Source organism: Balearica regulorum, chromosome 14 (assembly GCF_011004875.1).
Source record: "Balearica regulorum gibbericeps isolate bBalReg1 chromosome 14, bBalReg1.pri, whole genome shotgun sequence".
Taxonomy (NCBI): Eukaryota; Metazoa; Chordata; class Aves; order Gruiformes; family Gruidae; genus Balearica; species Balearica regulorum.
Window position 1 is genome coordinate 20,370,843 of NC_046197.1, and position 17,181 is coordinate 20,388,023.

At 56.4% G+C, this 17,181-nt stretch overlaps 1 protein-coding gene across 6 annotated transcripts in view; it reads left to right on the forward strand.

The window, feature by feature from the left end:
- Positions 1–9,093: 9,093 nt before the first annotated feature.
- Positions 9,094–17,181, forward strand: part of ARHGAP26 (Rho GTPase activating protein 26) — a 152,360-nt gene continuing 144,272 nt past the window's right edge. For 4 of the 6 annotated variants that reach the window (XM_075766776.1, XM_075766779.1, XM_075766781.1 and 1 more), the window contains exon 1: positions 14,723–15,131. In XM_075766776.1, coding sequence (XP_075622891.1) covers positions 14,978–15,131 — 154 coding nt within the window. In that variant the 5' untranslated portion in view covers positions 14,723–14,977. Of the gene's footprint in view, positions 10,665–12,516; positions 12,646–14,722; positions 15,132–17,181 lie in introns of those variants that run through there. The other 2 variants (XM_075766784.1, XM_075766780.1) reach the window with 2 other exon arrangements.

Consider the following 17,181-nt stretch of genomic DNA (forward strand, 5'->3'; position numbering starts at 1 on the left):
CCATCGTTGCCGAGAGCCCACCGGCACACTCGCTTTTCACTCATCCCAATGTTTCAAAACTTACCCAACATTAACACAAAGAGCCCGGGAGGTTCCTCGGGGCCCAAGTTACCCGGCTCTGGCTGCTTTTCATCTTGGTAATTCCTACGGGCAGGGAAGCGGTGCATCGCCCACTGCTTCCTACGTCTGCCCTTTGCCATAGCTGCTTTTGTTTATAAAACCCACCCAAAGAAAGGCCCGTAGCTGATATCTGCTCATTATCATCACTTTCCTCTTTCCTCTGATTGTTATGTGGTTTCCATAGCTCTCATAGCTGCCTCCACTGCCCTGGAAGCCAAGCCAAGGCAGCTTGCTTCCCGCTTGGGAAACTGCTTTGTTAGCCCGAGCCGTGGCCATCACCGGCAGCGGTGGCTCTGAAAGAAAGGTGGAAAAGTGCCGCCTACGTATGGCCCCGTCAGAGCGTGCATCGCTAGAGCTGTCCCGCCTGGTCCCCGTGCCGCGTCTCTGCTGGGCACGGCAGGGGGTCACGGTGCGAGTCCCACGGCTCCTGGGCTGGAGGGAAACACCGCGCCTGGGAAGAGCCGCCTTCTTCGGATGCATCCTGTGCAATTTCCCACTGCCTGCCAGCGCCTCCACCTGAACCCATTCCGCTCTGGGAAGGGCTCACCACGCAGCAGCCTCTTCCAGAGGTGCACGAGGACCTTACCAGGGGAGCACTATGGGCTGTGCACCATGGGCTTCTCCCCAGAGCACCCCCGGCACTCAGCCCAGCCCCGCGGGCTGCACGAGGCGCCAGACCAGCGCCCAGAAGGACTGGGCAGCAAAAGCCTTAAACACGTTTTGCTGCATCTGGAAAGTATGTGACGCTGATCACCAATCCTACCACATTCATATTTTATTTCCCGCATGTTTGACAACGGAAACAGATTTCTCTTTCCTCATTTTGGCATAAGCAGGCTGCAACTCACGGTCCTGTGGTGCGGCAGGGCTGCGGGTGCTGGGTGCAGGCAGGGGGGCTGGACCTGGCAGGACCGCGCCGGACCCAGGAAGTCGCACGGATGTATGGACTTGAAGGAGAGCAGCTCTCCGTATGTGTATCACTGTTTGATCTTTATTCTTTTGCTTTGCTGCCTAAGAAGGTTTTTCCTCCCTCGCTGGGTGTGCGGGAGGGGAGGGAGGGCAGCCCGGGGACCCCGGCACAGCGGCTCATTCTGGGACATCAGCTCTGCTCATTGTGGCATTGGATTTTCTGATCTGAACCCCGGGAGGAAAACAAAACTGGGGCTTCAGTGTCTGGGGGCTGCTCCAGGAGATACCTCACTGCCCAAAATCTCCAAGAATTCCTGATTTTGTCTTTGTCAGCCCAGCCACTTGTGCAAATAGTGTCAGCCAGGGCCGGCCACACAAAGCAAGGTCGGTTATAAGCTGTTCTCCTGGAACAGAGGCACTTGGAGCCGGCACAAAGAAATCTCTGTCTCTCCCCTTCGCTGGCATCCTGGCAATTAACCCAGAAAATCGCAGCTTTGCCCTTGTCTTGGGCGCTGAGTGTGGGGCTGTGCGGTGCACGGGGGGCGGCTGTCCCGGCCGGGGGGGTCTGGCTGTGCCGTGGTCCCCGGCCGCATGGGGAAATGGAACGGCCAGTGTCAGGCTGGGAAGTACGAAATGAATGGGGAACTCGCCTGCTTTCACAAGAAGTGAGGAAAATCATTTGGGTTTTTACACTGAATTGTTTTTAGGAAATGTATGTCCAGAAAACAGCAAAATCAGGAGTCGCCTTGGATCAAACATGGGCAACCTGACGTAAACATTGGCAATATTTTTTGGTGTATTTGATCTTTTCCTCAAAAGTATTTTAGGCAAAACCTCCGTGCAGTGACCGAACGCCCAGCAGTGACGGGTCCCGCACAGCCAGGACCTGCGGGGCTCCCAGGGCAGGGCTTGCTCCGGACCCTCCTGCCTCGGGCACCACGCTCTGACTTCAACAGCGGCTGCACCAAAAGGGCGCTGCAAACCCCCCTCTCCTGGGCTTTAATCATGCTTTGCTGTTGCCAGCGTGCCCCGGCCCGAGGCGCTAAGCCAGGCGCATCCCGGCGGGCAGAGGAGACGCTGGCGCAGCCGGGGAGCCGGTCCCGTCCCCGCAGAACGACGTGTCGGATGCTGCGGCCGCTGCGGGGGACGCGGGGGAGCCCCAGCCAGTGCTCGGCCGGCGGAAACCCAGCCCTGCCCTGCCAGGCTCCTGCTGTAAATAACAGCCTGTCCAGAGCTGAACACGGCCGCCATGGGAAGCGTTTGGTGAGCCAGATAATCGGCAGGCAAAGGCTGCGACAGTCCGCTGGGGCATGCCATGGTACCGCTAGTATAAAATACAGTCATTGCAAGCCCAGACTGGGCCCATGTGCTGGCACAGGGAAGCACTTTTGAATGATTAAGAAATATTCTGCATTTGATTTGCTGCTGTGCTTCCTGCAGATCAAATTAGTGAAAGATGAATTCAATTTCAAAGTAATTTTTTAAATCTTTGGGTTTGTTCTTTTGAATGTTTCTGTTCCATTTTTTGCTATGTAAAGTCACAGGAAAACCTCACTGCAGCTAATAAAGGCATAATGAGCAAGAAAATTGATTATACAAAAACGAAGGCAATGGGAAAGAATGTAAGTCATTCTTAAACAGTATTGTAGAAAATACAGTTCACTCAAGTTCAACTCCCTAGAAAACAAATTTTTAATCGAACAGTAAATAACATATTTTTATTTTAGGAGAGGCCTGTTTCAAACCGTATCTCACAAGCCAAGTGGATACGAACAGGCGTGCAGCCCTACTCGCACAGACCCCACGCCCTCCTCCGTCCTGCCGCTGGAAGGGGAAAGCGAAGAAACCCAAACTGGAGAGGAACACGGAGGGCCAGGGCCATTAATTAGGAATCGGTACTGGTTTCAGAGGGACAGCTTTGTAGGGAAGGGGAGCGCTGCCCTCCTGGGAACCTGAGTGAGGAGCCACAGAGAAGCAGGATTGGAAAGGAGAGTGATGTGGAGGGACGGGCATCGCAGCGCCGACCCCGGGAAGCTGATCCGTGTCTCCGCTGGGGGTGCGGGCAGAGCAGGCAGCGCTGCCCCCAGGACCTCCTGGGGCTGCCACGGTGCTGGGTGCAGGCAGAGCAGGCAGCGCTGCCCCCAGGACCTCCTGGGGCTGCCATGGTGCTGGGTGCAGGCAGAGCAGGCAGCGCTGCCCCCAGGACCTCCTGGGGCTGCCGCGGTGCCCTGTGTGCCCTTGCAGCAGGTAACAGCTGAGGAGCTCTCCAGTCACTGAATGTTTTTAATAGCAAATGAAATTGCTCCCAATCATCAGTATCTTATCTGCATGCTTCAAGGGCACATCCTCTGCAAACACCGCCGTGAAAGTAAACGCAGCGCAGCGACAGGGTTTTCTGCGGCGAGGTGAGCACAAGGAGGTGGATCTGCTTACTGCACCCCTGCCCCGATGGCTGCGTTTGCCGAGATGTACTGCGCAGCGAGAGGACACTTCACGCCATAACCTTGAACAGACAAAATATACGCCTGGAAAAATAATTGAGATGATGAGGACACTGTTGTTCTCCTGCTCCCACAGCTGCACGCCTCATGGGCAGCTTCAGTCGCCTCGTCCCCAGGAAGCACGGGGAAGCCACCGTAGCGATCTGGGGGACAGGCAGGTTTTCGAGCCGGGCGATATGTTTACGTGCTGACATGGTAAAAGTGGGTTAAGCGAGGCGTCAGGATCCGGCCGTGCCTCCGCTGCAGGCATTGCTGACACGGCACCGTCAGTCCTTCCCTGTCTCCTCGGGGAGCTCTGGGGTACAGAGGAACGTGACACCTCGGGGCCACCGGTATTGGTGCCCCAGTTTACACAGTCTGATATTTGCTGTGCCCGTGTCCCACCCCACCCTGCTCCTCGGGGGCTGCTCTCCCACACAACCCTCTCGGTTTGCAGGTAAAATGCATTTACCGGGAGGGGGTTTGCCTCCCCCCGGGGTGCGGGATGGTGCCCGGCTGGCTCCCAGTGCCACGGTGCGGTGCCCGCTCTCCATGAGCCCCCGGCCACAGGCAGCCTCTGCGTGACACCGAGAAAGAAAGCTGAGCTTTGGCCTCTGATCCTCTCGGCTCGGAAGAAGCTGCCTCCCTGGAGCAGAACAAAACATCCTTGAGTTCAAAGCCGCGGTCCCTCTCTGGCTGCGGGGTGGGCTGCCGGCCGGGGGACAGGGGCTGGCACACCTCCCCGCAGGGCAGCTCCTCGTCTTCCTTCTAACATTCATTAACTTAACAAAATGCAAATCTGTTTCCTGGTCATTCTTCTGTTTTCTCATAAGCCAGCCGGCTGCAGCGTCTCTGTTCCTCTCCCTCGCAGTTCCCCTCGCGCAGCTGGCCCTGGCTCCCCGGGGACCCCGCGGTCCCCATCACACCCAGCCCCTTGGGCACCCCCGCGGCCGACAGGAGAAGAGGCACGGTCCTGCTCAGCTGCGCTTCCCCATCTTCTGCCGAGAGAAGGAAAAGGAAACGCCAACCCCTGGGATTGCGGAGAAGGGTCCAAACGAAGTGCGGAGCTCACGATGGGCAAAGGCGGCGTGGGCACGGGGTACGGCGACGCTGCGGGGGCTGCAGCCTTCGGCAGGGTCGGGCAGAAGGAGCCGCGGCGGCCGGCTCCTGCCTCCGAATCCCAAACCCCTTTGTCTGGGTTTCTGGGCAAAGTTGGGATAGTGGGGATTTCCACAAGATTTTGGAGATACCGTTAACTACTTTTGAAGATATTTTTATCCAGAAAAGGCAGTGGCCTTGCTGTAATTATGAAAATTAAAACAATTTCCACTGCAGCCAACAGCGGTTGATGTAAAGCTGGCACCAGGGCAAAAGGAATGCGTGAAAGGGATGGTCACCAAGTGCCGGGGAGAGGAAAATCTCCATCCAGTTTCCAGGAGCAGAGACAGAAAAAGAAGGAACACCGAGGGCTGGGACCACTGAGCAGAACCAGGAGGAAATTAATATTTACACAGGGAGAGCCAGCGCTTACATCCCTCTTACGGGTTGTACCGGGGCTAATGCACAGCAGACATCTCTGGAAACACTCCAAAAAGGAAACTGGAGTTTGGTTTGGGAACTTCTGGTTCTAATTCCTGGAAACACAGCTTCAGCTCAATTTCACAGTGGTTTGTGACTTTTTTCCAGTGGTTATACAAATTTTGGGAAAACATTCCTCTCCTTGGAATTGTCTTATAATAATATAACCTCAGTTAAGTGGTCAGAGGTTTCGTATGGCTTCAAACCACCCCCGAAGGCGCCTGCAAGAAGTAGTCCCCATCTGCCTCGTGCGCCCCGGCAGCTCGCAGTTCGGGATCGTTAGGGGCTGTTTATCCGCTGCCTATCTGCAGTTTTATTACAGCTTGCCGCTGTACTTTGACACATGAAGAAAGCAGACCCACAGCATCCATTGGACCGGGGTTTGAGCTAGCTGCGGCGTGCTCTGTCACAGCTGGATCCCTTCTCCGGTCCGCGTGAGCCACGCAAAGCTGGGAGCCGCGCGGGGCAGGCAGCAGCACGCAGGCTCGGACGCCAAACTGGGAGAAAACTGAGCTGCAGGACAGGTGAAGGCTCTTCTCCTCGGGCTGGCGCTGGCCAAGGGAAGGGCTCGGTTCAGGTGGAACATATGGAAGAGATTTTTCACGATGCGGGAAGTGAGAGGCTGAGGCAGGTTGCCCAGAGGAGTTGCCCATTATTGAAAGCGTTGAAGGTCAGGTTAGATGGGGCACTGAGCAACCTCCTCTAGTGAAAGGTGTCCCTGCTCATGGCAGGGGGGTGGCCTAGATCTCCAAAGGTCCCTGCCATGATTCTATGGCTCTGGGCCCCCAGGTGCTCTGGGTGAAGGGCTCACCCTCCCCGGGGTGCCACTGGGAGAGGGACCAGCTGGGAGAGGGACCAGCTGGAGGGTGTCAGTGCTGACGGGATATGGGCAGAGCGGGGTTTAAGTGCCGCTGCTCTGGCTGGCCCCAGCCTTTGGGGGGGGTTTTGCAGTGTCCTTGGCTGGGGTGGCTGTGCCTGGGTGCAGTTCTAGGTGTTGGGATCTGCTGTCGCAGCACTGGGACTTGTCTCCAGCTCCTGTGCAGCCAAAGGCAGGTCAGGATGTGTACCGGAATGGGGAAAATAGGTGTTTAATGCCGGTGGTGGCCAAAAGCCTTCCTGCCTTGGGTTTGAGCTCAGGGTAGGGGATGCAGTTCTTCTACAACAGCTTGTTTGGGTGAATCTTGTTGGTATGTATGCTGGCAAAAGCTTGGTGCTGTTGTGGGTGGCAAGGCTCTGATGGCTGGCCCTGTGGTGTAGGGGCAAAGCCCTTTTGTGGGGCTGAGCTCTTGCATCCCAAAAGGGAGCTAAAAATCACACCCTGCTTGTCCTAGATTGTCCTCCTCCCCTTCTCTGAAACTGAGAAGCCAAAAATTCATAGCCTTAACTGTTTAGGCTTAAAAGAGTCACTTTAAATTCAGTAGTCTCACCTCTGAGCTGCCTCCCTCGGCTACTGGTTCACAGCCTGCCTTGTGAAGCTTGGGATGGGCGTTACATTTCTGATGGTCTGGCTCCCGTGGTCAGCGAGATGCTGTCAGAGGCCGGTGCCTTGTGAGCTGGCTGCAGCTCTGCTGTACCTCGGTGTCACCGGAGCCCAGCACCCTGTGGGGGCCCTGGCACCCTTCCCACGCCCGGCCTCGAGAAGCTGAACTAGACTCCTGCAAGGAGAACCTGCCAAGGAACACAGGGCGGTGAGTCCCCTCCAAACCAGGAGGGCTTTGAAAGCTTTGCACGTACAGCAGACGCTGGGAATTGCTTCAGGGGTGTCACGCAATGCTCGCTGCCTTGCCCAGCTGCGCAGCCTGTGGTCGGTCTGGCACAACGGGCTTCTCAAGGCGGCAGCTCCAGCTGAATCCGATGCCTGGGCTGTGTGAGACCAGGATTTTCTCCCTTAACCTGACCGATTCTAAGGGTGTCACTTACAAAGCAGAGCTAAGGAATGTGCAAATTCCTGGTGTGAATCTGTGCAAGGGTTTTCAAAGGGGATGTGTGGTGCGTGTGTGATGGAACAGCAGCAGCCGGCATCCAGACATGTAACCGACCTTTTTTATACCTAGTCCTTCCCAAAGGCTGGCAGTCGATTGCTTTCCATCTCCAAGGTCCACGTTGGCAAGGCTGGCTGGGAGAGGGTGACCCGCTCCTGCACCCCCAGCCCATCGGGGTCCTGTGCTCCTCTGCCCACCACGATCCCCTGTGCAATGACCTGTGGAAGTGTTTTTCCACAGAGCGTTACAAGACCAAAGCTCCCATGTAGAACATGGATAGAGGCTAATATTTTGTGTTTGCAGAGGAAATGAGTGGCAGCTGCTTGGCTGGCCTTCGATGAGTTTTCGTATTTCCCCTAAAAAATGAGAGTAAGAATAGACATGCTGTTTGGCCTTTCCTGACAATGAAACTTTGTCATATCTATAATTAACCCTGTTATTTAAATACTTCTTCCATGAACATCTCTGAAGATTTCATAGCCCTCGGTTCACTTACTTTTCCATTTCAGCTTCCTGTGCTACAGTGATTCCCAGGGGCATGACTAATTTCACTTTTCCATTTAATTGAGAACTTGTTTCTGACTTTGCCTTTGTGTGTTTAGCTCTAGCTTGGGCAGCCTGGTTGATGCCTTGTCCCTGCCCAAAATGCACCTGACAGTCCTTTTATTTTCCTCTAGAAAAAGCCTCCCAGGGATTTTGTAGAACATCTATGACCAACACTTTTCTTTCTCCGGGAAACCCTTCCATCCCTGTGATGTAGTCCTGTAGGAATTTCAATGTGGCTGTCGGTTTAATCCTTAGCTGCGGGGCCAGTGGTGCTGGAGCCCTGCATGCCTCAGCACCATCCCACGGCGCTAGCTGCTGTGCTCTCCGGCAGCCTTGCCGGGCCCGGGGCAGAGGTGCCGCGGCAGGGCTGGGTCACCCTGGCTCCGCAGCACGGCTTTCTGCACGCGCTGGCCAATACAGCTGGCTTTGAGGGGTTATGGCTGTGTCAGCTGGGGCCCGGGGAAACCTGCTGCTCTGAGCCTGCCTTATGCTCAGAGGATGCTGTCTGAGCTTGCTTAGGTGCAAGAGAAGTTGTAGGAGAGACCTGGGATTTTCTCAGCCCTCTGAGATCTGCAGGGTTGAATAGAGGAACAGGGCAGCTGCACTAGCTCTCGTGGTGGGTTCTCCTTTGTGTGCTGCGTGTCTCCTCTCTTCCTAAGGGGTTCACCCACAAAAATCCCAAGCTTGAAACTCTTCTTACTTATGTATCACTTGTCATTTTTGTGTCAGTAAGAACTTCCCTGCAGACCCTGTAGTAATGTTTCCTTTGCTACTTCTCTGGCCGCCGCAGAGAGGGCGGATTCTCTTTTTGCCCACAGCTTGCTAAATAACCACCTCTCTGCTCCACAGAATCCCTGCGCAGGGGAGGCCTGGATGGGAAAGGAGCTACTGAAGCTCTTGGGCAGCACAGTGGAAAACCAGGGATGAAGGGCATAGTGCAGCTGGAAGCCCACCCTTCTCCCAGGATGAGATGTAACCTGGACCACGAGCAAGGGAACGATGCTCTTCGGTGCAATTAACCCTCTCTTTGCCTTGAAGGTAATTATATATCCAAATGCATACATGTAAGCAGTGAAGTTCCTTTATGTGTGTTCTTCCTGCATCATGTTAAATGTGCCAAATGCCTCTAGACATCCCAGCTCCCTGACCCAGTAATTTCTTACCCTTGTCTTTGTGCTTGAATGATTGTCACATCTCTAGAAGTTATGACCGTGCAGCCACTGTCTTCATGTCTTCACAGACTAAATCATGCTGCAGATAACAGATCAGAATGCAGTGCTTTGTTCCGTCTCTACACGTATGCACAGCGCCGTGAACATTTACAATGTGAATGGTGCTCGAAAATGAAATAGAGAAGGGGTCATTGTGGCTTGAATCAAACAGGGATTTGTGCTGCTGGGTAACTGAGCTTCTGCAGTCTCCCGATTCAGGCATTACTCTTTAAAATAATGTTTCTGTTTTGTAAGTTATTTTATGTCTAATTCCTGGGCAGGGCAGTGTGACCATAGATGTGAGCATGACGACTCTAAAAGCTGCTCTTCCATGGTACTTATGCTTAAGGATGTCATGGTGCTTTTGATCCTCAGTCATCAATATCACCACCACCACCAAATTAAGGGAAGACAAAGGAGACATTGAGTGTAGAAGCCTGGCTCCAGTGCCATGAGGATCATCATCCTGGAAACAAAAGTCAAAGGATAGCATCAGGCTAGGAAAAGCCCAAGGGACTCACGAGTATCCCTGGGCTCTGGGGTAGGGTCCTGGTTTGGGGGTCACAAACTTGACCAGGAGAAGGGAGGTTAGCAGTCAGGGCAGGTGTGGGAGCAGAGGATAAACCTTAACGTAGTAAAAATGTAAATAAGCTGCCACTGAGATTGGGGAGGGAGGAGGCAAACAGCACTCTGGAGAATTGTGCCAAAAATCAACAGAGCTGGGAGAAGTGCCACCCCCTGCAGCAAGATCTTGTTCCTTGTTCGCAGTGCAGAAGGGCTGGCCCAGTTAGCAAAACTGAGGGGTCAGCTGAAGGGCCAAGGATATATATGGCTTCTCAGTGTCTTAGCTGAAGAGTACTGAAAAAGTTTTATTTTTAACAAGGAATCAAGGCAAATAAATCTCCTGAATTGGCTAAAAGCACAAGCACCAGAAAACTCTCACGCCTGAGGCGCATTCCCGTGCTTGCTCCGGACGTGGTGCTGCTGCACTTGGAAGCTGGGTCTTGGTCTATGTGCTCTGACACCTGCCAGGAAGATGAAGGGAAGCGGTGCTATCTTCTCCTGGAGACAGCTCCCCTCGGATGCCATGCCTTGGCTTTGCCGCCGTGATTCCTGCTCCCTCCTCACCGCTCCCAGATGCCTCCGAGGGGCACGTGCTGGGCGAGTGGCTTGGCAAAGATCGCGCTGTAAGTAGCTGGCGTGTCCCAGGCACGTATGAACGGGTGCGACTGCTGCAGAGAGGAGAGGCCAATTAGCCTGAGACGACAGGCTTGTAGCAGCTATACTTACAGTAATATGCTCTCTGTGGGGGGATTGCCCGAGGCACAAACAACAGCTAGAGGGACTGGGAGGAAATAGATGTGGAGATCATTTCTGCTGCAAGGAGGACACCACAGACTGACTAATAGCATCTCACACTGATATTTCCATTAAAAAAGAAACCAGCTTCCAAAAGCAATTACCAAACCCGTGATGTCAGTGAAACCCAGGAAGACTTGGTAGCACAAGTGGCTAATGATGAGTTTTCCAAAAAAATTCATTGGAAGTTAACAAGTGTAAGCTGGGAGCTGAAGAGGTTTTGTAGATCAGGAGCAGGGACCCCAGTCCTGCTTGCCTTTCACTTCAGTGAGATCTGACCCCCAGGCAGGGGCTCATTTATGTCACTGCTGCTCGGTGTAGAGACCTTTCTTCTGGGTTGTCTTGCGCACCCTGCAAACCTGCCTGAAGGCCAGGAGGAGCGACTGCAAGGAGAAAAGAAGTTAGCTGAAGAAGGGAAAAGGAATCGAGGAGGCAGAAATTCATGTGTGATTGCTAGAGGTGCAACTCAGGAAGGAAAGGTACTGTTCTGCTGAGATTATATATATATTATCATGTTAGCTATATGCAAAACTCATGAATGCTCAGTGGAGGGAACATTCTATCAGGTTAAAGGTTTCTCTAAGGCTGTTTGCTGCAGCCACATGGAAATGGTGTATCCAATAAGAACGTACCCAGGGCCTATTTCCAGGCTGACATGGCTGCACTGGAGAAGGGGAAGCTCTTGGTGTCTACTCTGGAGTTGTATTCACAACTAACAAAAGGTCCAGGCTCAAGGATGTGATCTCCCAGAAGGTTGTCAGTACAATAGGTCAATACATGCCCTCTGGTTTGCAGCACGGAATTCATGCAGATGCATTGCAATGGTCTAATGTATTGTCTGGAACACTAATTTTTTTTGGCCATATACAATGCTTCATCTGTGCCTAGCTCAATGAAAAAAAAAAAAATCCTTGAGAACAAGAAAGATGTGAGTGTGATATATAGTCACGTAATAAATAGACCTTGAACATTGCTGCTCGAGGGCAATTCTAAGAAACCTCTCATGTAGCTCCTGGTTTCTGAGCCTCAAGATGCCCATTGCAGTCTCCTGGGGTTTAAAGAAGTGCATTAGTGTGCCCACGTCCCTGGTGTTTTGAGCCGTGACTGGCGGGTGGTTTCGCTCCCCCTGTAACGCTGCTGCTTGTTTTCACAGGCAGTGGGAATACGGCTGGGGGTCTGCTCTCAGGGGGGAGCCTCCAAAATCCCCGACAGCAGACGCTCGCAGGATGACTGGTACTGCAGTCCCTGTGCATGGACGCCCACGCTCAGCACGCACCGCAGCACCAGCCTTGCCGCGGGGCTCTGTCGCGCCGGGGCCGTGAGATGCCGTGAGCTGACACGGCGGCTCAGCGCTGCTGCGTGGGGACGGGGCTGGTTCCCCACTGCCTGCTCCTGCTGTCACTCCGGCTCCTGCTTTACCTGACTGATCTCACTTAACTGGCAGAAAGCTTTCCTGCAGGAGAAGTGGCTCGTTCTTGCTGGGTTGCAATGGCTGTTTCACAGAGGTGCAGTAACCGCTGCAGCCAGTGCGAAGATGGGGGGGGGGGCAGGAAAATGGAGGTGGGGAGATGTCATGCTCGGACAGACTGGGGAGCTGATCCAGCCAAAAACTAGCTCTAAAAAAGTTTTGTTAATTTCCAAACAAACCTGCTTAACGCAGCAGATTGTGTGACCCACCCAGAGGTAATGCTGGTGCGAGGGGGGCTGGGAGGAGCCGCGGGGGCCGAGCTGACACTATTGCAGCCTCCCTCTTCCTCCCACTGGGCTGTGGCTGGGGTGGCCCCCAGCCCTGCACCAGCACCGGTGGTTATTTGATCCCTGAGTGAGCTAAACTAGGTAGAAACTGCTCTTTTTTTTTAATGCCGGATTAGTTTTCTGCTGACTTTGCTCCCTGAGCGAGTTAGCTGTGGGATGCGGGTTGGTGACTGAGCAAGGGAGAATGTGTTAATGTGTGGTCAAGGACGGGCTCGCCGGTAGGAGTGTGGGACCGCGGTGGCCGCAGCTTTCATCTGCTGGAAGTATGTGTAAGCACAGCCTTGGAGAGGCACGGAGGAGTGTGGGCTGGAGACTGGCAGGCCGAGCTCTGCACCCCCGGGGATCGGCGGGCAGGTTTCTGTCCGTTTAACGGCATATTACTGGACCTACACAGCGTCCAGTTGACTTAGCTCACCTGGAGGTGAGACAACCAAGTTGCTTAAAAAAATAAAGCAGGCAGGCAAATACGCTGGGACTGCAGAGGGATGCAAGCTATTAGCTACGGGCAGGAGGATGTGGAAGTCTGGGGGTTTTGTTTGTTTGCTCATTTTTCCCTTTGCTGGTATTCTTTTACAGATTGGATGCACAACCCTAGGAAAACCGGGCTGGAAGATGTCCATGGTTGTTCCTCCTGGGTGCCTGCTGCCCTGCCCTGCTCCCACACTTGGAGCTCCAACACAATGAGTATATCCTGATGACTGCAGTGTAAGCCAGAAAAAGGGGAGGCGAGTCCATGATCTGGTGTATTAATTGTTGCCAGCCTGAGGCCTTGGTTCCAGACCTGTGTGGTATTTCACATGAGAGCTTTGTAATGGCTCTGTTCTGTCCTCATCAGAAAATGACAGTGTGAGCATAGTTACCTCCTGTGGTTCTGGAAAGGTGATGAAAGAAATTGTTTCCAGCCCCAAATATTCTGATCCTCTAAGGCAGTGTCCTATAAATCTAGTTACAGGTTCTTCTGTGTTAGCTGAAAGTGCTGGAACATTCTTTAATACGAACAATGGCGATGTAGAAGGATAAAACCAAAATATGCGCTCCTGTGCCTTTGTACAGTGTAGAATTAAGGAGCGTAATCCAAATAATAACATCTAGTGCTCTTATAGGGCTGTATGCATATGGCGTAAATGACAGCTAATTAAACTCTATATCCTGCCTACAAGATAAGCATGTAATTAGTATTACATCCTCTTTTATAATTAGGAGACCTCATGCAAAAAAATGTGGCTCGCAAACCATATTTGAAGGCAGTGACTCAGCCAGAGTCAGGCTGTGGTGTGAAGACTGAGAAAATCGTGCTTTAGACCTGCCAGGGAATAAAAAACAGCAGAGACAAAAGGTTGAGCTGGTATCAGGTTGCTGTGCCTGGACCCATCCGCTGGGAAACATAGCTGGATTAACTTTTGCAGACCAGGCTCGGGCTGGATCCCATTCTGTGAGCCCTATGTGAAGCCCAAGCTTTGTGCAAGACCATCCATCTTCCCCAGTTTGCAGGAAAGCATAAAGCTGGCACCGGCTCTGCATCGCGTTTCATGGCTGACTTGACAGGAATGCCGCCCCGTCGCCACGCTTGATCCGGAACGTGCTCGCTGTGCGGCGCATGGGCTGGTGTTTGCCGAGCGGTGGCCGCCCCGTGCCCTCCTGGCCAGCCTGGATGGTTGAGCTGGGGAGGAAGGGGGAATTCCAGCCATCCAGGGATTATCCGCAAATGTGTCCGTTTGTCACAGCCTGGGGTGAGAGGCTGTCGCCGGCTCGTACATGTGTCTCTGCCCGGGGGGAGGCTGCGGGGTGGCTCGCCCTGCACTTGCTGCCATCGCTTGTGGCCAGGATGGATTTTCCCAAATCCGTGGGACCAGCAGTAACAGTTTGTCCCACTTTATTACTGATTAGTCACCATCCACCTTATGGCAGCCGGAGCCGAAACCACGAGGGGCGATTGTTTCATGGGCTGCACTTTGTTCCTGGAAGCTCCGGGCCGAGGGAAGGAGGCGATGGGCAGCTGCCGTGCTCGGCCACGTTCCGGCCGCGTTCCTGAAGGGAACGGGCCGCAGGGAGAGGCAGCCGGGTTGTGCGTGGCTGTGGCTGGGCGGTGCTGTCCTGCCCGGCCCCATCTCCCTTGCTGGGCTGGGGACTGCAGTCCCTTCGTGGTGCGGGGTGGGTGCCCGGTGGGGGTGTCCCGTCACGACCAGCCCCCTCAGGAGACCGAGGGTTTATTTTAACTCACGCTATTAAACCGGGGGGAGCAATCTCCGACACAGATGTTTAATAGCAGGAAAAACCGTGCAAAGCTGCAACCCAGAGAGGCCCCGGCGGTGGATGCGGCTGTCCCGCAGGCCGGGATGCGGGCTTCCACGCAGCCCTGCGGCCCCGGGCCGGGAAGGTCCACGGGCAGCGGGGTGAGACACGGGGCACGGCCGGGCGAGGCCCTCCAGTAACCCCTCGTGTCTCAGTGCCGCCCGTGGCCGCGGAAGCAGCCTGTGCGGGTGGGGCCTGAGCAGGGCCCGGCCCGGGGCTCTCGCACGACCGGCGTGGGCCCCCTGGGCCGGACGCTCCCGCGGGCCGGGCGGGCTCCGCTTGAGGCGCCGCCGGGCCCGGCCGCCCCGCCCTCGCGGGGACCGCGGCTGATTGGCTCAACGGGCGGCGTAGGCGTGGCCGCTGAGGCAAGGGGCACGCCCGGATCGCCCATTGGCTGCAGGAGCGCGCGGGGGGCGGTGGCGGCGCGGGGGCGTGTCGCGGTGGCGGCGCGGGCGGGCGGGCAGCGCGCGGGCCCTGCCCGGGCGGCGGCCCCAGAGCGGCGGCAGCTCCGCCCCCCCCCGCCCCCCCCCCCCCCCCCCCCCCCCCGCGCCGTGCCTGAACGCTCCGCACCGCCCGGCACCGCTCCGCTCGGCTCGGCACGGCTCGGCCGCTCCCGGGGCGCGCCCGCGGCGGCGCCAGCTCCCCGGAGAGGCGGGCCTGCGCTTCGGCTTAAAATAGCATTTAATTTTTTTTAATTTTTAATTTTTTTTTTTAATCTGTTTTTGTGGTGATCAGTGCGGGCAGCATGGGGCTGCCGGCGCTGGAGTTCAGCGAGTGCTGCCTGGACAGCCCTCAGTTCCGGGAGCGGCTCCGCTCCCACGAGGCCGAGCTGGAGAAGACCAACAAGTTCATCAAAGAGCTCATCAAGGACGGGAAGTCGCTCGTCGCCGCCCTCAAAAGTGAGTGAGGGGCCGGGGGGGGTCCTACCGGGGCTCCCCGGCACCGGCCCAGCGCAGCCCGCCCGGCCCGCTGAGGTCCGCCTGGCCCGTCGCTGCCCATCCTGGTCCGTGGCCTCCCGGTCCTGGTCCTTCGTGGACCGACCACCTGCTCCCACCCGTGTGCCCCCGCTCCCGGTGCATCGGGATGCGCCCGGTCCCGGCCCCCTCAGGGGGCTGGGTCCTCCGGGGGTGGTTCGGCAGGGGCGATGGGCAGGTGCCCTGTCCCCCGCCGCCCCCCCCCCCGGTTGTGTTCTGGGTGGGGGTGCCCAGCGTCCCCTTCCCGAGCTCTGCCCGGGCCGGCCCAGCCGGTGCCGCCTCGTCCGTCCGTCCCCAGCGGCACACGGGGAAGCGGAGACGGCGGTTGTGTGGGAGAGCCCCGGGGTGGGGTAACGCTGCGAGCGCCCGGTTTTGGTGGGGGCTGTGCGGGAGGCTGCAGCCCCGGGGCCGGGGAGACCCTCGCCCGTGACCGGCAGCGTCCCGGTTCCCCCTCGCACCCGGGCTGGGCTCGCTCCCGTCCCCACGGCCGGGGACACCTCTGCGCGGCCGCCCACTGCCACGGCTGGGTGGGCTGCGCCCTTGGGGTGCTGCGGTGGGTGGGCCGCTCCCCGAGCGGCGGCTCTGTTCCCGCGGTTCCCTCCCGTGGGGTCATTTGGGCTTTTTTTCTTTTTTTTTTTTTTTTTTTTTGAGTTTCTTTGGCCCAAATCGCGGGTTGCTTCCCCAGCCGGCGGGTTTCCCGTCCCAAGCCTGCCAGCAGCGTGCGTTGCCACCTCGCCGAGCTGTCTCGGCCCCGCTCTGGTTCAGGGCGGTGGGGGCAGGAGAGGGGCGCATCACGCACCCCTGTGCCGCGGAGCTCCCCGTGGCATCGCCCGTGACGCAGCAGCCTGGCCTCGGGGTTATTTTGGGAGCTGAGGCGCAGGCAGGTGATGCTCCGGCCGAGCCCACCACCCTGTCCCATCGCGGGAGGGCCGAGCTGCAGCCGCGGGGCTGATTCCTGCTCCGTCCTCTTCACGTCTCACGCTGAGCCCCACGGGCGCAGTTCCCCTGCGCTGGAGCAGCAGCCGGTAACGTCTGGATTACGGGGATCCTCATTGTACCGATTCTTGGCATTTTGAGTTAAAAAACCCCCAAACCCGACGGCTATCAGTGTATTTATGGTTCTGCAGGTCTGAGCTGTCTTTCACTGTGGTGCGTTTCCTGTCGAGCTGAAGGCAGCCTGTGCCTGGCCCTGCCTGGAGCATTCATTTTAACGCAGAACAAATCCTACAGCGTTGTTCTTCATTGAAAATAAATTTTAGGATTTAAGTGGTGGGTCCCAAGGGCGTTTGTCTCGGCTTAGTCAGCGTGCACCTTCAGCGGGTTGCTCGGCAGGTGCTGGCCGAGGGGGCTGGCTTGTGCCCTCGCCCCGGTCACGCTGCACAGCAGGTATTTTTGGGTGTGCTGCCCCTCTGCGTGCTCGTGGCTGCTGCTGGGCTCCTCTCCCGCCGGCCGTGGCTGTGGCCGTGCTGCGTGGGTCCCGTGTCCCGGGCCACCCGCACCGGGACAGGAAGAAAGCTTACCGGCCTCCAGAGATAAGGATGTGTTTATGGCTGAATTGTTTTGTAGCCTCTGTTGAATGCATTCCTGGATTAGAGTTTAATTCCTGTGCAGGGCCGGGGGTGTGTTCCACAGATGCGCAGGCTGCGGTTGGTAGGGGCATGAATAATGACGATTTTTCTGGAGCGTTAATTAATGCCCAAGCACCGGCATTGCCTGGCCTCACAGCCGCCTCGCGTGCATGTGCGGCGGCAGGCACGATGGCACGCTCCCCGCAGAGCCCTTTGGGGCAAGGTTTGGGGGTGCGTGGGGCAGGGCACGGGGATGAGTGTCCCCTCCTCGGCTGTGGTGCTTGGCTACGGTGTCCTCCTCCCATGTGCGGCCCCTTCTCCAGCTGTAAAACCGATTTCACCGGCTGCCGGTGAGCCGCGATGCCTCTGACTTCTCCAGCCGACAGACCTGGCGCAGAACGGGATCC